Source organism: Artibeus jamaicensis, unplaced genomic scaffold, assembly GCF_021234435.1.
Source record: "Artibeus jamaicensis isolate MK-2021 breed Jamaican fruit bat unplaced genomic scaffold, CSHL_Jam_final scaffold_537, whole genome shotgun sequence".
In the NCBI taxonomy this organism is placed as follows: domain Eukaryota; kingdom Metazoa; phylum Chordata; class Mammalia; order Chiroptera; family Phyllostomidae; genus Artibeus; species Artibeus jamaicensis.
In genome coordinates this window covers 4,547,394-4,566,478 of record NW_026522047.1, presented here as the reverse complement: position 1 = coordinate 4,566,478, position 19,085 = coordinate 4,547,394, and the positions used below count along the sequence as shown (strand labels likewise).

At 49.1% G+C, this 19,085-nt stretch overlaps 2 protein-coding genes across 2 annotated transcripts; one reads left to right on the top strand and one right to left on the bottom strand.

Moving 5' to 3' along the window:
• The first annotated feature begins 81 nt into the window (after positions 1–81).
• On the top strand, positions 82–6,644 carry CCNA2 (cyclin A2). The gene is made up of 8 exons (XM_037129882.2): positions 82–1,276; positions 2,022–2,262; positions 3,431–3,543; positions 3,745–3,968; positions 4,693–4,900; positions 5,441–5,554; positions 5,928–6,061; positions 6,331–6,644. Exons 1-8 carry the CDS (start codon positions 1,076–1,078, stop codon positions 6,410–6,412), a joined length of 1,317 nt encoding a protein of 438 aa, XP_036985777.2. The 5' UTR covers positions 82–1,075; the 3' UTR covers positions 6,413–6,644.
• Positions 6,645–6,975: 331 nt separating this feature from the next.
• On the bottom strand, positions 6,976–17,775 carry EXOSC9 (exosome component 9). Its single transcript, XM_037129880.2, has 12 exons — positions 17,608–17,775; positions 17,209–17,303; positions 16,457–16,576; positions 16,234–16,336; positions 15,281–15,418; positions 13,781–13,863; positions 12,371–12,503; positions 11,303–11,391; positions 10,558–10,704; positions 9,799–9,983; positions 7,554–7,632; positions 6,976–7,220 (listed from the first exon to the last, which is right to left on the bottom strand). The coding sequence occupies exons 1-12, from the start codon at positions 17,671–17,673 to the stop codon at positions 7,136–7,138; spliced, it is 1,323 nt and encodes a 440-aa protein (XP_036985775.1). The 5' UTR covers positions 17,674–17,775; the 3' UTR covers positions 6,976–7,135.
• Between the last annotated feature and the right edge of the window lie 1,310 nt (positions 17,776–19,085).

Sequence of the window (19,085 nt, the reverse complement as noted above, 5' to 3'; positions counted from 1 at the left end):
TAAACGGGTTTTATTTTAATAAGCTCAAATATTTTACTATAATCAAACCACCTTCTTTTTTTTAAGTCCTCATCCGAGGATAGACCAGCCTGCCTTTCTCCGTGGAACGCGTTATTATATCTGGGTCACTAGAATTCACTGGGTACTTTTCATTGGCTGCTACGGCTTGGGAAATAGTAGATAAAAATTAGTGACTGTCTAGTTGAATTTCTCGTAGTGCACTACAAGAAATTGTATATTTGTTATATATGGATCAACAGTAGTTCAGGGTGGCACCTCATTAATTAATTGCCTCTTCGGTAGAAGTAAAAAGCCTAAGACCGGAGAAGCACCTGATGGGAGGTGACAGTGTAGTCGGTCACCTGAGAACCGGGGCCTTGAACGGACTTGGGCACGCCCCGTGCCCCTAGGACAACTGCACGCCAGGTAGATAGACACGCTTAAGGACCAGGGCAGAGAAGGGAGAGTGGGAGGCACTGCGGGACTTGAGTGGCTCGGAGGGTTCTAGACCCCAGGGAACCGGTCTGACTAGCCGGCCTAGAGGCCTCGGGCAATGGCAGCGCGGCCCGCTGCTCTCTCCCCTTTGTCGGGGTAGAACGGCCTTCGCGCGGAGAGCCCAGGGTCTCCAGTTAAAGGCCGCGTCCAACCTGGCCCCGCCCTCGCCCAGCGTAGGCGGGTTCCCTCCCGCTGGCCCGCCCCGCTTCTCGTTTGTGGGCGCGACCGCCTTCATTCGCCTGCGACTTGTCGCTCGGGTGACGTCACGGGGCCGGGTCCTTTTCATTGGCCCATTTCAATAGTCGCGGGATACTTGAACTGCAGGAACAGACGCTTCTCCGGCGGGCTGCTGGCTGAGTCTGGGGGTGACCTTTTCCCTCCACGCCCGGCGGTGCCTGCTCCTTTCGCGGCCTCGCCGGTTCTCAGCGATCCCGGGCGGGAGGGCGGGCGGGCGGGCGGGCTGGCCCGGGCTGCGGCGGGCGGCTACGACTGGAGCGCTGCTCGGCGCGGCCGGTCGGCGGGACCGAGTGCACGCTGCTTGGCGCCGCAGGCTCATCCAGCTCTGCTCTCGGGAGCAGAGATGTTGGGCAGCTCTGCGGCCCGCGAGGCGGGCTCGGCGCTGCTCACAGTGCAGCAGACAGCACCCGAAGAGGACCAGGAGAACATCGACCCCGAGAAGGCGTCGCCCACCCAGCAGCCCCGGACCCGGGCCGGGCTGGCGGTGCTGAAGGCCGGGAACCAGCGGGGTCCAGCGCCGCCTCAGAGGCCCAAGACGCGACGGGTAAAGAGACGAGCAGTAGTTTTGCATGGGTTTACCAGGCAGAGGAGCAAGAGCACCCTCTGGTCTTTTTTAGGGAGGTCTGGGTCTGGAGCCCCCATGGTCCCTGGTTTTCTGGCGTGCTAGGTTGTAACTGGGGTAGTTTCTTTCTCGCACTACTCTCTTCCCCAGCACTGTGCATTCGCAGCTTGTCTGCCCTGTTGTATTTTCTCTAGATAATGGGGTCATACCAAGCCCTGCCATACGAGTGTGGTCTTGGCCCGCCTCTGCATCTTCCTCTTCGCTTTTAAACCCCCAGGCTCTGGGAGCCGGCCTTCCTGCCCCCTCCCGGTAGAGGGAAGTTAGAGCTTACCTCTAGTTTAGGAAAGAATATAAAAAATACTTGGCTTTCGGTAAATTCCGCCATTTTACCAGAATTGCTCTGTTGCTCCACCCCAGGGGGAAAGCGTTTTTGCCATCTCTTTCCTAAACTTGTCATCTTTTGGTCATTCCATCCCTCTTGTAGCCTTTAGTTTTTCATCATTGCAGTTACTGTGATACTCTCTGATCTCCCCCATAAATGCCTGTGACAAATGGAAACATCCCTTCTTTTCCTCAACCACTCAAACTCTCTTGCCTGGATTTTGCCTCAGAAAGTTTATGTTCCTGATGGAGTTGTTGGGGGTAAAAACACAGGTTGAGACCCAGAAGGGGAAGAAAGCAAAACTGTACTTAATAAGCTCAAAGCAGGTTATTGGTGTCCTTTTAGGTTGCACCCCTTAAGGATCTTAATGTAAATGATGAGCATGTCATTGTTCCTCCCTGGAATGCAAACAGTAAACAGTCTGCATTTACCATCCATGTGGATGAAGCAGAAGAGACTCAAAAGAGGCCAGGTGAACCCCAAAACACAGAATGTGAAGATGTCCTGGCGTTTAATTCAGCTATTGCTTTACCTGAACCGAGAAAACCACTGGTACCTCTTGATTATCCAATGGATGGAAGTTTTGGTAAGTTTTAACAAACACTTGTATCAGATCAATGTGAGCATAGTTATTAAATAAGTTGGATTAATGATATTTTGCTTTTTAAGACATTATCGTCCCTGACCCTTACTACATAATGAGTTAGGTTTAATGTCACAAGTTTTTAAAGGGTGTGAGTTTTCTCAGACCCCACAGCTAATACATGACCCAGTGACCTAAAAGGATGGACCCAACTGGGTGCTTGTTCAGTACACTGCCAGTCTCATCAACTTAACTGGATCTCAAACACGGATTTTTATCTGACCCTAGAAATGTTTCCACTGTTGGGAGGTTGGGTGTCGGCTGGATTCCCTCCCAAGACTCACTTGGTGCACACCACTCACGGAGTGCCGTGTGGGGTCAGCTTTTATGTGTGGTGCCTAAATCTCTCCAGCCTTAAATTCACTTTCTGTGAAACCAGTCTGAGTGATCCTTGGGTGCCAGAGGAGCATCGTCCTCCTGTGAGTCAGGAGTGGAACCACAGGGACTTGTACTTGACCTGAACAGAGGCCAATCCAGACAGCCGTGCTCACAGTGCATGCGCCTTCTCCACCACTGCACTCTGTTGGTGGGGGGTGGTCTGGAAGGAGCAGTAAAGTCCTTCAGAATTCAGATAATTTATGTATTCTTATTTAAAATTTGCAGCAAATTTAAACCTCAGTGAACCTGGAAGTGAAAATAATAACAGGTGATGTTTTCACTTCAAAAGATAATTTAAAATCACAGAAGATGAATCACTTGTTGAATGTGGTATTAGCCCTGCTTGAAGCTATTGCTGAGACTGTGGTTTGAATACATCCAGCTCTGGGGGTCTGCACACTATCAGGGCAGCTCCTGCATATTGTCTCGGAACCTGGATGGTAACCCTGGCCCAGGGGAACCGCCCTGCCAATATCCCTCGTGGGAGGTGAATGAAATCCTCGTACTGATTTTCCCGATACTGTTTTCCTACCAGTATTTTTTCTTGTTCATTAAAATCATTCTGCAGCTAAGTTGACAGAGGTACTAAAAACCAGAGAGAAATAGCCTATGTGCTTCATCACGGGTGCAGTAAATGCTTTGATAGCATGGGACTCCCTGCAAGGGCCATCCTTTCTGGCTATTAAATAGAAAATTAAACCACGAACATAATCGTGCTTTTGAACTCCCCCAGAGTCACCACAGACAATGGATATGTCCATCATATTGGAAGATGAGAAGCCAGTGAATGTTAACGAAGTCCCAGACTACCACGAGGACATCCACACCTACCTTAGGGAAATGGAGGTAAGGGCTCTCAGGACCCACTCGCTGTGCTGCTGCCTAGTCACTGGGGAAATGGAAGTGAGAGGACGTTTGTAAGTTCTTACCTGCCAGCCCATTGCTCTGCTCTATTGCTGTACTTAGGTTCTAGCATGTAGCAGCTTGCTTAGTGTGGAATAATGTAACTGCAGTGCTTAACACTATGCTGAGTAACTTTCTCAACAGGTTAAATGTAAGCCTAAAGTGGGTTACATGAAGAAACAGCCAGACATCACCAACAGTATGAGGGCTATCCTCGTGGACTGGTTAGTTGAAGTAGGAGAAGAATATAAACTACAGAATGAGACCCTGCACTTGGCTGTGAACTATATTGACAGGTTCCTTTCATCCATGTCTGTGTTGAGAGGAAAACTTCAGCTTGTGGGCACTGCTGCTATGCTGTTAGCCTCGTAAGTCAGCTTGGTTTGTTGGGGTAAAAGTGATCAATACCTTTCTGTATAGGGAAGAAATGTGGTTTTTAACAGTGTGATGTACATTACACAAAGCAGAGAGTCGGTGACTATCTCAGTGGTGACGGGGTAGATGACACTCTTTTCTAATTCAGGACATAATTTTCCCATACCTGGGTCCCAGGGCACCTTCTTGAATGAACATGTACACTGGCTACATTTTAACACACCAAGACCAGATTACAAAGATGAAAAGTGTGATTCCTTCCATTAAAAAAGCTTTTTCTGGCGTATGAGCTAAATCCTATCTTCATTAAGACATGAAAACTAAATTCTGAACAACAATAAATATAAACTAAAAAGAGAATAAGTAAAGTAAGTTTTAAAACTTAAACCTGAAATGTTTATTTTTCTAAGAAAATTTCCTAGATTTGCACTTACTGGGTGAACTCCGGCATTGTTCCTATCTTGGGAAGTCTCGTGCCTCCCATTTATTTCCTTGACCGCCCTGGGAGAGGCATCTTCAAATCCTTTGTTGATCTGGGTCTTCTAGTTGGCATTCACCCAGTCTCTGCTACACATGGTCGGTTCTCAGTGGAAACAGGCAGTCGGAGTGGGTAGGTTTTGAATTCATTGGGTGTACTCTGCTAGACGGATTTCAGAATTGGATATTCATGCTCCCGCCTCTTCAGGCACTGATGACTTAAAACTGTTTTCATTGCAGGAAGTTTGAAGAAATTTACCCCCCAGAAGTAGCAGAGTTTGTGTACATTACAGACGACACCTACACCAAGAAGCAGGTTCTCAGAATGGAGCACCTGGTCCTCAAAGTCCTTGCTTTCGACTTGGCCGCCCCAACCATCAATCAATTCCTCACCCAGTACTTTCTGCACCAGCAGCCTGCAAACTGCAAAGTTGAAAGCTTAGCAATGGTAAGTTCTTTTTATTCTGCTGAAGCAAGATTCTTCGGGCACCACTAGGGGCAAGCCCTGGTTTCATTATATCGCTTTGGTCAAGGGGTTTAGTTTCTCAGGCAGGTTCATGCTGCAGCTGAGAAGCAGCCTGACAAGATAATAGAAACTTAAGTCTTGGGACATCATGGCCAGAAGAGTTGTATTAAAAGTTATTAAAAGAGGAGCCCTGACTGGTGCGGCTCAGTTGGGTGTTAACCCCATAAGGCAAGAGGTGGTCAGTTTGGTTCCCTGTTGCAGATTTGGTTGCCATCTGAACTGCATAGAGAGGCAACCAATGGATGTTTCTTTCTCCCTACCTTCTCTCTTTAAAAATCAGTAAATAAAGTATATATTTTTTAAATCATTGAGAGAGGAGAAACAGTGACGGAATGGAACAAACACTAAGATAATGGCTGTGTCTGAAAGATGGGGCCACAGGAGAAAATGGGGTTGGGAGGCAGAGGTCGCAGGTTTGAATTCTAGGTCTCGTGACCACGAGCGTGTCCCTTCGTGTTGCAGTTTCTGGGGGAGCTGAGTCTGATTGATGCGGACCCGTACCTCCAGTACCTGCCCTCAGTGATCGCCGGCGCGGCCTTTCACCTAGCACTCTACACAGTCACGGGTCAGAGCTGGGTGCGTACCGTGTCTTCTCGTGGCTGCATCGCACGCAGCAGGGGCTTGTGCCGGGGGAGTTCTGTGCCTGTCCTGCACAGCTGACGATGGTTCAGGGGTGCTGACCCCGGAGGCCTGTTCAACACCGTCTCAGTGCGTTTGTCGGGTAGGACTTGAACGGTGCACTTAAAAGAACCCTGGCTGTCTAACCAGCTCGGGGAGAGCAGTAAAATCGACCCAGGTCTGCATAAACAAGATGGCATGCTGGCCTGAGCACACTGGGAGACCTGTTGGCACTGAAATTTAACCCAACTCAAGCTCTGTGCCAACTCCAGTTCGGTGTGTGCTCCTGGAAGTGTAACTCAGCAGCTTCCCCTCCCTCTGTCCCGGGCAGCCTGACTCCTTGGTGCAGCAGACGGGATACACCCTGGAGAGCCTGAAGCCCTGTCTCCTGGACCTGCACCAGACCTACCTCAGGGCCCCGCAGCACGCCCAGCAGTCGGTCAGAGAGAAGTACAAGCACCCCAAGTAAGACTGGGCATGAGCGGCTGGCGGGAAACTGGCTTTTCTGGGCTATTCCATGGTCAGGGGTCCTTGACATCTGAATCACAGAGCCTCCTTAGAGGCTGTTCCCTTAGCAGGCCCTGTGTTTCTGTGGTGTATTTGAGGGGGGTCGGGGGAGAGGGTAGGTGCTTGTTTTGTGGACTGGACAGGTTTCGTTATCCTTTAAAACATCATCAGAGGGACAGAAAGCATTTCTCAGTGAAGGTTACTAAAGACGGGTGCTCTCCCCACAGGTACCATGGCGTCTCCCTCCTCGTCCCACCAGAGACACTACAGGTGTGGCAGGGAGCAGCCGCCCCCGCTTCTAAGGTCTGACTCCGTCCGAGGACAGGGTGTGGTTTTTACTGTAGGTCTTTACAATCATTTCTGGACACAGGCGTTATTCTCAATACAAATTATGCTATTTTTAAGTGGTTTTAATTTGTATATCTTTTGTACATGTAACTATCTTAGATATGTGGCCAATTTTAAGTGGTTTTGTTAAAGTATTAATGATGCCAACGGTCAGGATAAGAATAAGAATTAATAAATTGATTTAGAAAACCTGGATTTTGTAAGTCAAATTTAATTTGAGGTAAAAATTTGACTTCAGGATTTCACTCAGAAAAGTTATTTTCTCCTATGGGGACTTAGGGAGGCTTCTAAAAACTTTAAGAAAAATAACTATATTTCATAGTTTCAGGAAAACAGACAGTGGTTCTGACATTTTCCTAAGCGTCTGGACCATTTGCTGACTTGCATAATTGAAGCGAATCTGGAATAAATCTGTTTATTTTTTGGTCGCGATGATGCTAGACTCTGAGCCCTTTGGACACACTAAGAAAATGCTTCTAAACTCATCAACTTTCACAATTAACTAAAGTGACAATTAAGACCTGTTAAGTTCTCCAGAAGGTTTATTAAAAACACAATGTAAGTACTATATAAAGAAATGAGTAGATTTTATAATGGATTTGTGAATTAAAAATACCCAAGGTTGCTGGCACTTAAATAAATATCCTTTTAATAATTATTTACATAAATACAACCACGTGCGCTTTAATGAGCAGGTCTCTTCTTTTTCCTCTTTTTCACTGGTTTTTTACTTGGTGCTTTTTCTTGTTGTGCACTGATGGTCTGTGTTCTGTGAATAAAGTAAGTTAACGTTTACAAAGTGTCAGTACTGGAAGCTGACTGCGGGGGTGGCACACCCCACAGTGCTTGTCACGTTCTGGAACCACAAAACTCAGGCCTTAGCACCCGCACCCCCACCCCAGTATGATACATTTGCCAACTGTGAGTAAAACGCAGTGACTCTGAAAGGCATGCGAGCAGTTTTACAGAATTAGCTGCTAGTGTTTACAACCCTGAGGTTGAATAAACCAAAGAACAGCTGGATAGCTAATGAAAGGTGCGTCTCTCTGTCCACAGTGGGGCAAGATGAGAATAGAACCAGAGAAAGCAGCCAGAAACTTACCTTATTTTCTTTGGACCCTTGCCTGGTTCTAAAATGACCATGTCTTCTTCCTCACTGTCGGACAGCACTATGGGGGCATCTTTAGGGAAACAGAAGTGGTGTGAGTGCAGGCAGACCTCACGCACTGTGCGTCCCTGTCACTTGCTTTGTATGAGCTGAAGGCTGTGGCAGCCCTGAGTGTAGAAGTCTCTCAGACTGTTTTCCAGCCGGCTCAGGATGGCTAGCATTTTTCTTTGTAATAAGGGGTTGTTTGATTAACGTATGCACATTGTTTTATTTACTGGAAAGCAAAAAAACACGTGTGACTCGCTGTACTGCAAGGGCCTGGAAGCAAACTGTAGCACCTCCGCAGTCTGCCTTCATTCTCTGGGGAAGCCTCCACGTTGGTTTCCACGTGGGGGACTTGAAAACTCCATTTCACCACAGCAGCCCAGGCCACTCTGGGTGTAGGCTGGCAGACCCACCCGTTTCCTTCCTTCCCTGAAGCTCTGACACAGCACGTACTCCACCGCCCAAACATTCTCTATCACATCTCTGGTCACATCCGAACAGAGAAGGGGGGGGGTCTGCACACTTTACAGACACACAGCATCTCACAGAGCTGATCTGGAAGCTGAACACGCCAAGTCGCCAGTTCTCAGGACCAAAATTTTTCATTTCTCCCTATTACAAACAGCACTGGAAAGAAAATACCCAGAAGCACAATTGTTGGGCTGAAAGGCACGTAAATCCCCCCAGATACTGTTCCAGTTTGCACCGCGAGGAACGGCACATGAGGCGGCACTCCCCTGCACGGCCTTGCCGGTGCTGGTACTCGCGTTTGAAAACTACTTCCTGTCTTTTTGCCTGCTCTTCTCTTGAGACTTCACTAGTAACATAATGTGGATTAGTCCTTTTCCCACTTGGCTGCTGGTTTATCAGTTCTTTGTATTTTGAGTTCTCAGTTTCTCCTTTTGTTCATATGCTTTAGAAAGATGACCAATTATCTTAGGCCTACCTTTATTATTCAGCTGAAAATACTCGCCTTCAAGCTCACAATGAAAGGCCCTAGCTGTGCACCTTATCAGCCTTAGAAAAGCAGTTAACAAATATATAAAGGGCACAGGCTACTTGTTCAGTGGCACGGACACTGAAAAGCTGGTGCTGACATGCAGTTTTTGTCAGTAAGGGAATGACTAACCAACGAGGGGTGTCCAACACCGAATTCATGTAGCACTTGGACTGGCTGGTGGCCTGGCAATCACACAGCCTAAAGCTTCACTCGCAGTCCCAGGGAGAAGCCTCTCGCACGCTGTAAACTGGAAGTGACCTCCAATAGCGTGAGCGCTGGGGAAGCGAGTACCAGTCCCGCCTCGTGGGGCTCTTCCCTACAGCTCAGCGGCAAGCGGCCCGGATGTCACGGACTCAGGAGTGCTCCATCCCTGGGCCCCAGGCCTGGAGCCTCGCCCCTGCGATGTCTGCCCCCACGGCCTAAACAGCAGATCAGGGCCAGTTTCCAGGACGGGCCGAACACAAGCTCAGTTTTCTTGAAGAAAAAGTGCCCACAGGTACAAGCGACATCTCCAGAACACAAGGGTCACCCAGAACCGCCTGAACCCCAGGTAACTCCAGTTCTGTGCCAATGCCGCTCTCCTGCGGTAGCCACAGGAGGCTATTTAACGTTTGTGTTGCCCAGAACTGAAGTGTAGGGGCCAATTCTAGTCACGACAGCCACGTGTCAAGTGCTCAGCAGCGCGCATGGCTAGCGGTGCTGCGCCCGACAGCACACAGACAACACTTCTGACACGCAGCAGGCGCTGCTTGGACAGCACGACTGTCAAACGCACGTGATGTCACAGCTCCCCGTCTTGGAAACTGAGCAAAGAGGAAATGGCATGCAGGAATAAGACCTTTAAGAGACCTCCTTAATGGCTCCAGACACACACACGTAAGAGAAGGGAGCAGAGCGTGCCGACATTAAGAATGCAACTGCAGGCCGCACCAGAGCCCCCGGCCCACGGAGGTGAGCACCGTCTCTCAGACAAGACCTGCGGTGCACGCGCTTCATAGTTCAGTTCCCATTTAGATCAGAGCGTCTCTGCTCCACAAACAGGAAGGGCTGACACATGAAACTAAGGCCCCTGTCTGGGGGAGACCTTCGTCTGTAAGCAGGGCTACACCACATACACACATGACAGCACACGTAACATGTCTACACATGCATGTAACAGTGTAATGCATACATCAACCACGAAGCAGCACCTACCCCGGCTCCCAGCGCTGGGGACTTCCACGCCCATGTCCACTGTCACACTGTCGAGGACAATGGCTTCGTCACTGCCACCTTCCTCCTCATCTTCCTTCTCAGAGTCTTCCAGATCGCCCCAGGAGTTTTCTACTCCTTCTCCAATCAGCGCGGTGCCAGGAGTCCAGAGCACAGGGTTGGAAACACTTCTCGGTTAAGGAAACCGACTCACACAGACACGGCTACGTGGTGCAGCGCTGATAAAGAATGAACGCATCTCCCTCTGAGACTGAAGGGCGCCTCAGATCCTCGGGGGGGAAAAGCTGACTAGGAGCTGGACTAAGGGTGGCTGAATGATGAAGAAAAGTAGAACTAAGGTCTTAACTCAGGTGAGGTTTTTATGGACACAGTGAGAGAGCGAGAGACTGCACATTTTAGCTGTAGGACAGTAACAGTGCATGAAGAAAAAGCAATGTCAAAAACAACATGTGACAGTATATAGAGGGCCTGACCACGCTACTGAAAAAAAGAACAATTTTCAAAGGAAAGTGAAACGCTACAAACTGGCTCTTTAAATAAGAGATGGCCCAGAGTTCTGCAGGAAAACTGAAGAGGCGCGGGTGTCACACTGTCGCCCTGACTCATCACCGTCTGTGCCCTAAATGTGCGCGCTCACAAGGCGCAGAAGCTGGATCTCAGTAGCTCGCCCTGCACACGCCCAGCAACGGCGCTACGGACCCCGTCACAGGGAAGAGGGGAAAGGCCGCCCAGTGAGGATACACTTCGGGGGGAGGCTCGGCTTCAGCGATGATCTCTTCCGCTTTCTCCTCCACGTCAGAGGTGTCCACCGGGGCCTTCTCCATTCTAAATGCTGTGATCCTTTGATTTGCTATGGACTCCGCAAAGCCAAACTTTCCACCCTCTTTCCTGTGTGGGTTTTTTTCAGGGGGAGGGAGGTTGGGGGGGGGAATGGGGTAGACAGTAGATGGAAGAGAAGACAAAAACCAAAAAACTTACCTTCTGATGGATGAGAAACATTGGAATAATTATTTGACTAAGCCAACCTCACCAGTTTCTGTGCCTATCAAGAGAAATAACACCACGCCCCTCCCACTACCATCTACGGAACCAGGTGCTGGCGCTGCTGAGCGCCTGAAGCACGTTACTCTGTGAGCCCCGAACCGGCCACAGGTGACCGCAGGTGACCGGCACTGACGTGCTGGGTCACGGGTCCTGCCTGAGGCCACGTGGTGAGAAGACGGGATCGACCCTGTCTGGGTTCTTGCAGGTAACTTGATTTACTAGATTCTTTTCCCTAAGAAAATGTTACAGTTTGAAAGAAAAATATGTGGCTTTTCAATACAGATTGTTTACACTGGAATACAGCAACCAGTTCAATCAACTTTCAAAAAACATTCAGTATATATGCCACTGAGATTAACAGATAAGAAAAGACCCAAGTGTGTGGTCACCCCTGGGCAAGAAAAACCGATACAAAAACCATTCAGCTCTGACAGAAACTCACCTAACTTTCTGGTCATTCTCCAACGCCTTCTGTATCAGCTCTGTAATTTCCGCTACTTTCACCCCAGCGATTTTACTACACCTCAAAACCTATTTATAAAAATGGATTGTTACTTAAAGACAAACCAAATAGCTTTCTCTAGCAAAACCAAGAACATTAGTTTTTCTAACTTTATAATTTAAGCCTGACTTTTTTCCAAATATGAAATTAACACAATAAAGCAAGTTATGAGTTGTTTCAAAATACGTGAAGGACTATCCCGTTAAGGAACAGACCCAAAAGCGTGCCTGTAGCACTAACACACGGCAGTGAAGAGGCCACAGGTGTCTGCTGGGGGCTTGGGGCACTCGGACTTCCCTCCAGGGAAGTGAACCAGCATGGCTGCAGAGCACCCCTGGAAGCTTCCAGAAAGCAAATGTTCTCGGGCTTCAGAGGCCTAATGGATCAGTTTTTCTGGAAATAGGGGTCTGGGAAGGGGCACAATGCTGGTAATGATGGTGATCAGAAACTTCTGTCTACTGTACTTAACACAGGCTGTGCAGTGCAACCTGCTTATCCTTGTTTTCCCAACAACCAGGTGCTGACGTCACATTACTCCCTACTTTACAGATACAGAAACTGAGGCATGAAGACGTGCAGAGCTGGGCCCACCAGCAGCAGCCACACCAGTGGTTCCTGGTGGTTGGTTTCCTGACCCCGTGTGAATCTGACATGTTGCTGGGTTTGGGAACTGCTTGTGGCACCCAAATGCTAAGCTATTTTTTAACCTCACTTCTATTTTTGACACCTTTTGGGGGAAGAGAAGTCTGAGTCTCTTCTTTCACTGGAAAGTACAAAGTGTCCCTCTACCCAGAAGGGTCGGACTCTAGAAGGCCACAGTGGGAGCAGTGGGGGTGAGGGAGACACCTTGCAGCCACCGGTCAACAAACTAATGAATCCTGGAACCAGACTCTAACACGTGCCAGAATCAGTCACTGGCAATACCCTTGCTGGATTTCAGTTACAGAGAAGGAGAAAGCTTCTGCAGGAAGAGCCTGTGGGTCCCGGGGCGTGAGCGGGGGCACTGACCTGCTCGTTCAGCAGCATGATCCCCCCACTGGACTGCAGGGTGCAGATCTCGCGGTGCTTGTTCATGGCGATGACCAGCAGGCCGTCCATGACGCGCTCCTCTCGCTCGCTGGGATCCACCAACAGGAACGTGCTGCAGTGAACACGAAGTGGACCTGAGTGCACCCGAGGCTGGGCTCTGGTCTGCCTCAAGGTCATGGACAGTCTCAAAGATAGCATTAATAGAGTCGACTCAATGAAGGCCTAAGTCTGTGGATCTGAGTCACTTTAATGGGAAAAGGTAGAAAAGAACTTTTGTTTCTATGGACACAAAATGATGCTAGATGGATATTGTAAGTTATTACAGTAAAGTGGCATAAGTTCCTAATGGTTTTATTTAAATGATATGAAACTGAAATCAGATGCTATCACTTTAAGTAACCTGAGGCTCTTTAAGAAAAATGTAGACAATGTCATTAATTTAAAGTCTCCTTAATGGCCTGTATGCTGAAGCTCTTCCAGGTTCTAACAGCTCATTCAGAAAACGCTGCACTTCGGCCCTGTCCCACGGAGCCCCTAGGCCCGCGGGGCCCTGGGCCCTGAGCCCCGGAGAGGTGCTGGCCCACACCGAGGCGCGCCATGAGTGCGCAACCCTGGCTTCCAAAGACGTGGCGGGAACGAAAGAATGTGGAGCACTCCATGAACAATTTTTAAGACACTGGTCACACATTAAAATATCTTAGTTATATTAAATACAATAAACATGTAAAACTTAGATTTACCTGATTCTTTTTGCCTTTTAATGCCTGGAAACTTTTACACTGCATACATGGCTCACCCCTGCTGCCTGCCGCTGCTGGTCTAGTTCCCTCCAGCGAAGCTCTGCACTACAGCGACTGAAGGCTGAAAGCTCTTCTCTAGTTCCTACTCCTGACTGTTCGAGTACCTTATTTATGTACGGCTCGGCTTTCCTCTGCAGGCACTGTTCCGGGGACCAAGGAAACGGCGGGAGAGCCGAAGGCCCCGAGATGTTGCCCACTGGTGAAGCATCCCCAGGACTGATCCCAGAACCGCTGCGTCCAACAGGCTCGAGTCCCGCTGCCGTTGACCGCAATAGTTCCCACCCACTGTCCCGGGTAGAGCCCGGCCCACAGTCCTCCCAACACCCACACCTCCAGAGATGTGGAAAGACGGCACGCGACCATACGGCAGTGAGTCCACCCAGCTGTGACACACCTTGAAAAGACAGGCGTGGAGCCCCTTCCTTACAGAGTTTGCCACTTAGGTCAAGAACCAACTAAAGCCCTCAGGAAGGGCCAGGCCTATAAATGCAAATCCTTTTCTGAACTGCGAGGTGCTGGAGTGTTAAGGGGGCACACGTGAGTAAACGGCCGAGCCCCAGCGGCACCGGCCGCAGTGGCCGAGACTCACCCCTGCTGGAAGAAGGCGAAGCTCACGCAGATGGGCATGTGGTGGACGCTCAGAGGGACCGGGTCCCGCTCCTCCGGAGTGTACTGTTGGAAAGTAAAAGTCACGAACCTACGAAAGAACCACCTTGCACATCAAATGTTCAAATAAAACATGAAACTCCATGAATCCTTGGTGAGTACCCAAATCCCTTCTTTTTCAATCACCTATCTGACTTTGCCGTTCACATGCCTTTCAACTTGACGCATCTGTCAAAAGCAGCACTGGGATCTACATCACCCACCACAGAGCCACTCATTTTAGTTCATTTGTAACACGTCTACAGTCACGGAACTATCCCAATGCAGTTCTTTAACATTGCCATTACCCCCCCACACCCCAACTTCCCTCAAGCCTGTGCCCAGTCAGCTCTCACTCCCGGCCCCACGCAAGCCGTGAGCTACTCCCTGTCTCTAAGGCCACCTTCTGGGGCATTCCACGGGGGTGGGGCCAACCAACTCTTAGTCTTTTACATTGGCCCCCTTCAGCTTAGTGTGCTTCCCCTGCTGTGGCACGGATCAGTGGTCTGGTCCCCGTCACTGCTGGACCGTGTCCCACGGTATGGACAGGGCACACTTTGTTTCCGTTCGCCGGCTGACAAACTGGGTTGTTGCCAAGTTTTGGTGATTACTAACATGCTATGAATTCACATAAAAGTCTATGAATGAACACACACTTTACCACCAGCAATAACTCCAGTTTTCTTTTTCAAATGACACCTTTTTATGTGTGCTTATCACTTTCCACTTGTTTTTGCTTCCTTATACCATCTCCCTTCTCTAAAGGACAGGTCTCCATTGTTAAAAAAACACCCGTGTCCCGACCTCTGAATCTTTTACGAGTCTGCTCCAGACTGATGCCTACAAGCAGCATCCGGACGGACTGCTCAGGGAGGCTGGTGTCCCCTTCTGTAACTCCAGGATGCAAACCACCCCCACAGTGGGCTTTCATTGTTCTCGTACACACTTTACATAACTTAAAGAAACACAGTCAGCAAACGAGAGAAAGACAACATAAACTGCACAGGCCAGTGGTCCCGCCCCCGCAGCAGCACCAGCGCCACCTGGGAGCTCTGCCCGAAGCACAGCATCATGGGTCCTCCCCACCCTCCTCTAAGAGTGGGGCCCAGCACTGCTTCTAAGAAGCTTCTGATGGACTCTGCCACAAACGAGCACGCTTCTCGCTGTGCAGTAGTTTCCACCCACGCAGCCCCTGAACATGAGACAACCACTTCATCTAATGCACAATCCAAGAAGTCACCTACTTCTATTCTAGAAAGCCAGGCTGGGGTGCGCTTTTACTGACACTGTAATACAGGGGATTTAAGCCATTTCAGAGACAATTTGACATATGTAGCGTCGGCCTTACGGACAAGTTTCAGAGCACACCCAATCTCCACCGACCACGAGTCCACCGGTACCCGGTTCCTTTGCCCACAGACAGGAGCACGGCTCGTCTACTCACCAGCGTCACCTCATCTCCTTGGACAGACACATCTGGTCTGCGGAAGTGGCACAAGGCTACGATCGCGGCAATGCTGGCAGCATCAATGATGTTTCCGTCATGATTTAATAAATGTAGGTCCACGCGTATCTGCCAAACCTGAATGTGAATTCAAAACAAACACAAATCGGACTGATCACAAAACCAGTGGCTGTTTAAAAGGAAAAATAACACTGTGTACCAATTCTTCTCTTGTGGTTAAAATGTGGGTGCTCCTTGTTATCAATAAAACTGTACTTAGAAAAATGTTAGGTCAGACCAACATCTGAAATACCAATAGTTTACCCTTCTAGGAGTCATCTGACAACAGTAAGATACACACTCTAAGTGTATAGAACCATTTTACATTTAACACTAGGATTTCCCTAACTCCAAGCATTTATGATGACAACCTTACAAGTAATGGAAATAGGAAGGTGTCACATTTAAGCATGGAATGTAGAAAGGCTAAGTGACTCTTCTGGAGTCAAAAAGATGGCCAAAATGCCCTAATCAAGAAGAAAGTTCTACTATTATATGCCGAACAATTTACTGAGAATGAGATTTGCAACGTGTATATAAGCCTATCCAAATATAAGGGTGTAGTCTGGTCTTCAATTCTGCATCCATAAAAAAGGAAAATATTGCCTATGTCTATGAACTTAAAAAACGTAAGAAAGTAAATTAAAATAAATGAAAACCACAAGTGGTTTGAATAAAACATTTTCACACAAATTCCAGTTGCTCTTTTCACAATGTTTTTGTCCCTTTACAGAGAGATGACACAAAGCTCTAGGGGTGGCCCTCAGGAGCATCTGAAGTGAAGTGGACCAGTACAGAAAGGATTGAAGGTTTGAGCACTAACGTACAGCTACAGGGATCCACGAATCAACAGTATTCATCCTAAGATTAAGAACTCTGGGCACATTCCCCACCTTTTCACCAGCAACAACACAGAGAGACTCAGTGTCTATACACTTCGAATTTCTGAGACATCTTTCCAAGAGGCGATTCAACTTCACCAAGAGGTCTGACTGCCTGTGAAAACAGGAATGTGCTAATGTCATGAACTACAACACCAGGTGTTAAAACAACAGCTCACTGCAGTTATAGTCTCCTCAGGTTAGAGCAGTTAGTTTAAGAAGAAGATTTAAATACCTGCCAGGTTCAAAAGCTGGGGCAGCCATCTGAGAGAGTTCAAGGTTAAAAAACAGAATTCCTTCTGTTGCCCTATTGAGTTTTGGAGAAACAAGTTCACAGGAAACCTGTCCAAGAACTCTGCAAAGACAAAGTACAAATCTGTTGATTAAATACATTTCCTTTCCAATTAAAAAAAATCTAAAACAAATACTAATTTTCGATCTTACTCTGAGTAATAATAACACACTCAGCACGATGTAGAGGTTGACATTATGTATAAAGTACAGTAAAATATATACAAGAATAAAATGCACATTGGTATGAAGAGATGACAAGAAAAAAACATCTTGTATTTACTATACTGATTGTTCCACAGATCCTGTAAAAAAAATCAATGACCTGAACTTTGCTTTTCTAAAACAAGTATCTATTAACACAAGGCAGCATGAGAACTTGAGATTTCTTAGTTTTCCTACAGCACATTCACCAACACTATCAAACTTCCAAATGAGTATTAAAAATCAAGTTCTCACATCACCCAGGAAAAGGAGGTAAGTAGGGTGTATGTACTGACAAGAAGTGCAGAAGAATTCAGTGCAATTGCTATGTGATACCCATGTGACAGAAAATGCACTTCTGATTAAAAGTGTAAAGTTTTTGGCAGCTACACAAAGTACCGTCCAAACTTCCTAGCTGCTCTATAAACTAGGTCATTAGGTTCTTTAAAAATAGGTCCCCCCATTGAGCCTCTAATTTGAATCCTTTGTTACCTTGTTTTCCCAAGTTCCACAATACAGCACCCGTAGTCTGTTCCAAACGAGATCTTGATGCTCCTGTAATCATAGGTTTGCCTGCCATCCAGGCGCTGTAAGCACAAGGTTCATCCGCTTATTCCTTCAACAGGTAAGGCGCGGCCGCTCTGAGTCGGGCCCTGGGCGCCCACCCCCACCTCACTAGCCAGTGGAAACTGGGAGCCAGGGCACTGGCCGTGGCTGGGCTGACTCGAGCCCTGAAAAGAACCCACTGGAACCAAATAAAACCTGGGGGGCTGGGGAGGCAGCGGGCGTCTGGCAGGGCTCCTCGGGGCCGGCGAGGGCCCCAGCCGGAAAGTCGCGGACGGCCGGGCCACCTGAGCGCCCACGCTGCCCCAAGTGCCCGGGGCCACGCACCTTCTTCTCCTCGATGGCGCGGAGGAGGAAGCGGCGCTCGCAGTTTGAAAGCGGTGTCTCCTTCATGATGGCGGTCCCGGGACCGCGAGCAGCGGAATCCGTCAGGAAGGAACCCGAGCCTCTCCACTCGCGCCCAGATCGCAGGCGGCGCAGGCGCTACGTCATCAAGGCTCTGCGGCGCGACCGGTGGAAGCCGGGGCCTGGCGGCAACACTGCGCATGCTCGGGGAGGGGCGGCGCGGGGCGTGGCGGGAGTGGCCGTGCGAAACCCGGCGGTTGAGCTAGGCGCTTTTCCGAGTGGTAGGGTGTGTTTCGTTATTCTTGAAGTGTAGCGGCGGAGGGGACCCGAAAATGTGCAGTGGTGTAGAAAGTAACCTCGGTGCAGCGCTGTCACACGGACCCCTTCCCTCAGTCGTAGCGGGGCGGGCTGGACAGGTGTCCCTGTTGCCGTGCAGGTGACGGAGGTGAGGCGTGGCCGCTGGAGCCCCCGCGAGCCGAGCGCGCGGCGGGTTCGGTGCAGGAACAGCGGCAGGGGCGGGCGGAGGTGGAGAGTGGGGGACACGGCAGGTGAGCTGGGGCGCAACCTCGGAGCCCTGAGAGGGCGACGGGAACTGAGGATGTCCCACTTGGTAACCAGGGGTGTCGTAACCACCCTTGGACTGAAACGAGATGTGCTGTGTCTCCAGTTAGGTTAAACCGGTGGACTGACGTGCACGGTCACAGAGAAAGCTTGGTGTGCCGGTGCTGCCGATCACCGAGCTTCGTTCCGAACGGCAGCATCGAGCAGCAGTAAAAGCAGGCACTCCAGCACCCGGGTTCGGGTTTGGTCCCGCCACGGGCTCCCTCTGGCCCTCGCCAAGTTAGCCTACGTGCTTCACTTTACTCATCCGCAGAATGGGAGTGACAAGCGTGTTATTTCGAGGGATAAAGACGAGTGCATGCGTGTGAAGTGCTTAGAGCAGTGCCTTGCATGGCGTAGGCACTAGCATTGAAGTGTTTGTATTTTGCTTCCATTTGCTTCAGGCCCTGGAACGTCCCCACAGGCTCCATTTCATTGCCTTAGTCCCTTTTCACTTTTTTTGTTCTCCCCTACCGCGGATACACTTTGTGCCACTTACAATTCATGGACTCAATAAATTTTGGACATTATTTGTGAGGGCCTCCCGAGTCTTAAGAATAATTCAAATGCTGGAGAAACTCGGAGGACAAGATCTTGTTCCTCAAGGAGTTCATGTTCTCTTTGGAGGAGACAATCAGTAGAAACAAACCAATAGAACACATTCACATGCTAGGTGCTATCTGAGAATGGGGGTGCTGTTTTAAGGAGGGTATCTGCAGGAAGGGCACACTCTGTAGAGGTGACATTTGAGTAACTAAATTCTTCATGAGGAGCAGCTGTGATAGCATCGGGAGGAAAAGAAAAGTGTTTCAAGCAGAAGCAGCAACGTCAGCCAAGACAGAGGAGGCGCTCACAGGGTC

Excerpts from the sequence above, each read along its gene's own strand:
- CCNA2 (XM_037129882.2), top strand. The coding sequence starts at position 1,076 with ATGTTGGGCAGCTCTGCGGCCCGCGAGGCGGGCTCGGCGCTGCTCACA. Across the intron at positions 3,544-3,744 it reads CCTACCTTAGGGAAATGGAG|GTTAAATGTAAGCCTAAAGT; the intron begins GTAAGGGCTCTC and ends CTTTCTCAACAG. Across the intron at positions 6,062-6,330 it reads GAGAAGTACAAGCACCCCAA|GTACCATGGCGTCTCCCTCC; the intron begins GTAAGACTGGGC and ends CTCTCCCCACAG.
- EXOSC9 (XM_037129880.2), bottom strand. The coding sequence starts at position 17,673 with ATGAAGGAGACACCGCTTTCAAACTGCGAGCGCCGCTTCCTCCTCCGC. Across the intron at positions 13,864-15,280 it reads AAGGAGATGAGGTGACGCTG|TACACTCCGGAGGAGCGGGA; the intron begins GTGAGTAGACGA and ends ACTTTCCAACAG. Across the intron at positions 11,392-12,370 it reads TCATGCTGCTGAACGAGCAG|GTTTTGAGGTGTAGTAAAAT; the intron begins GTCAGTGCCCCC and ends TTTTATAAATAG.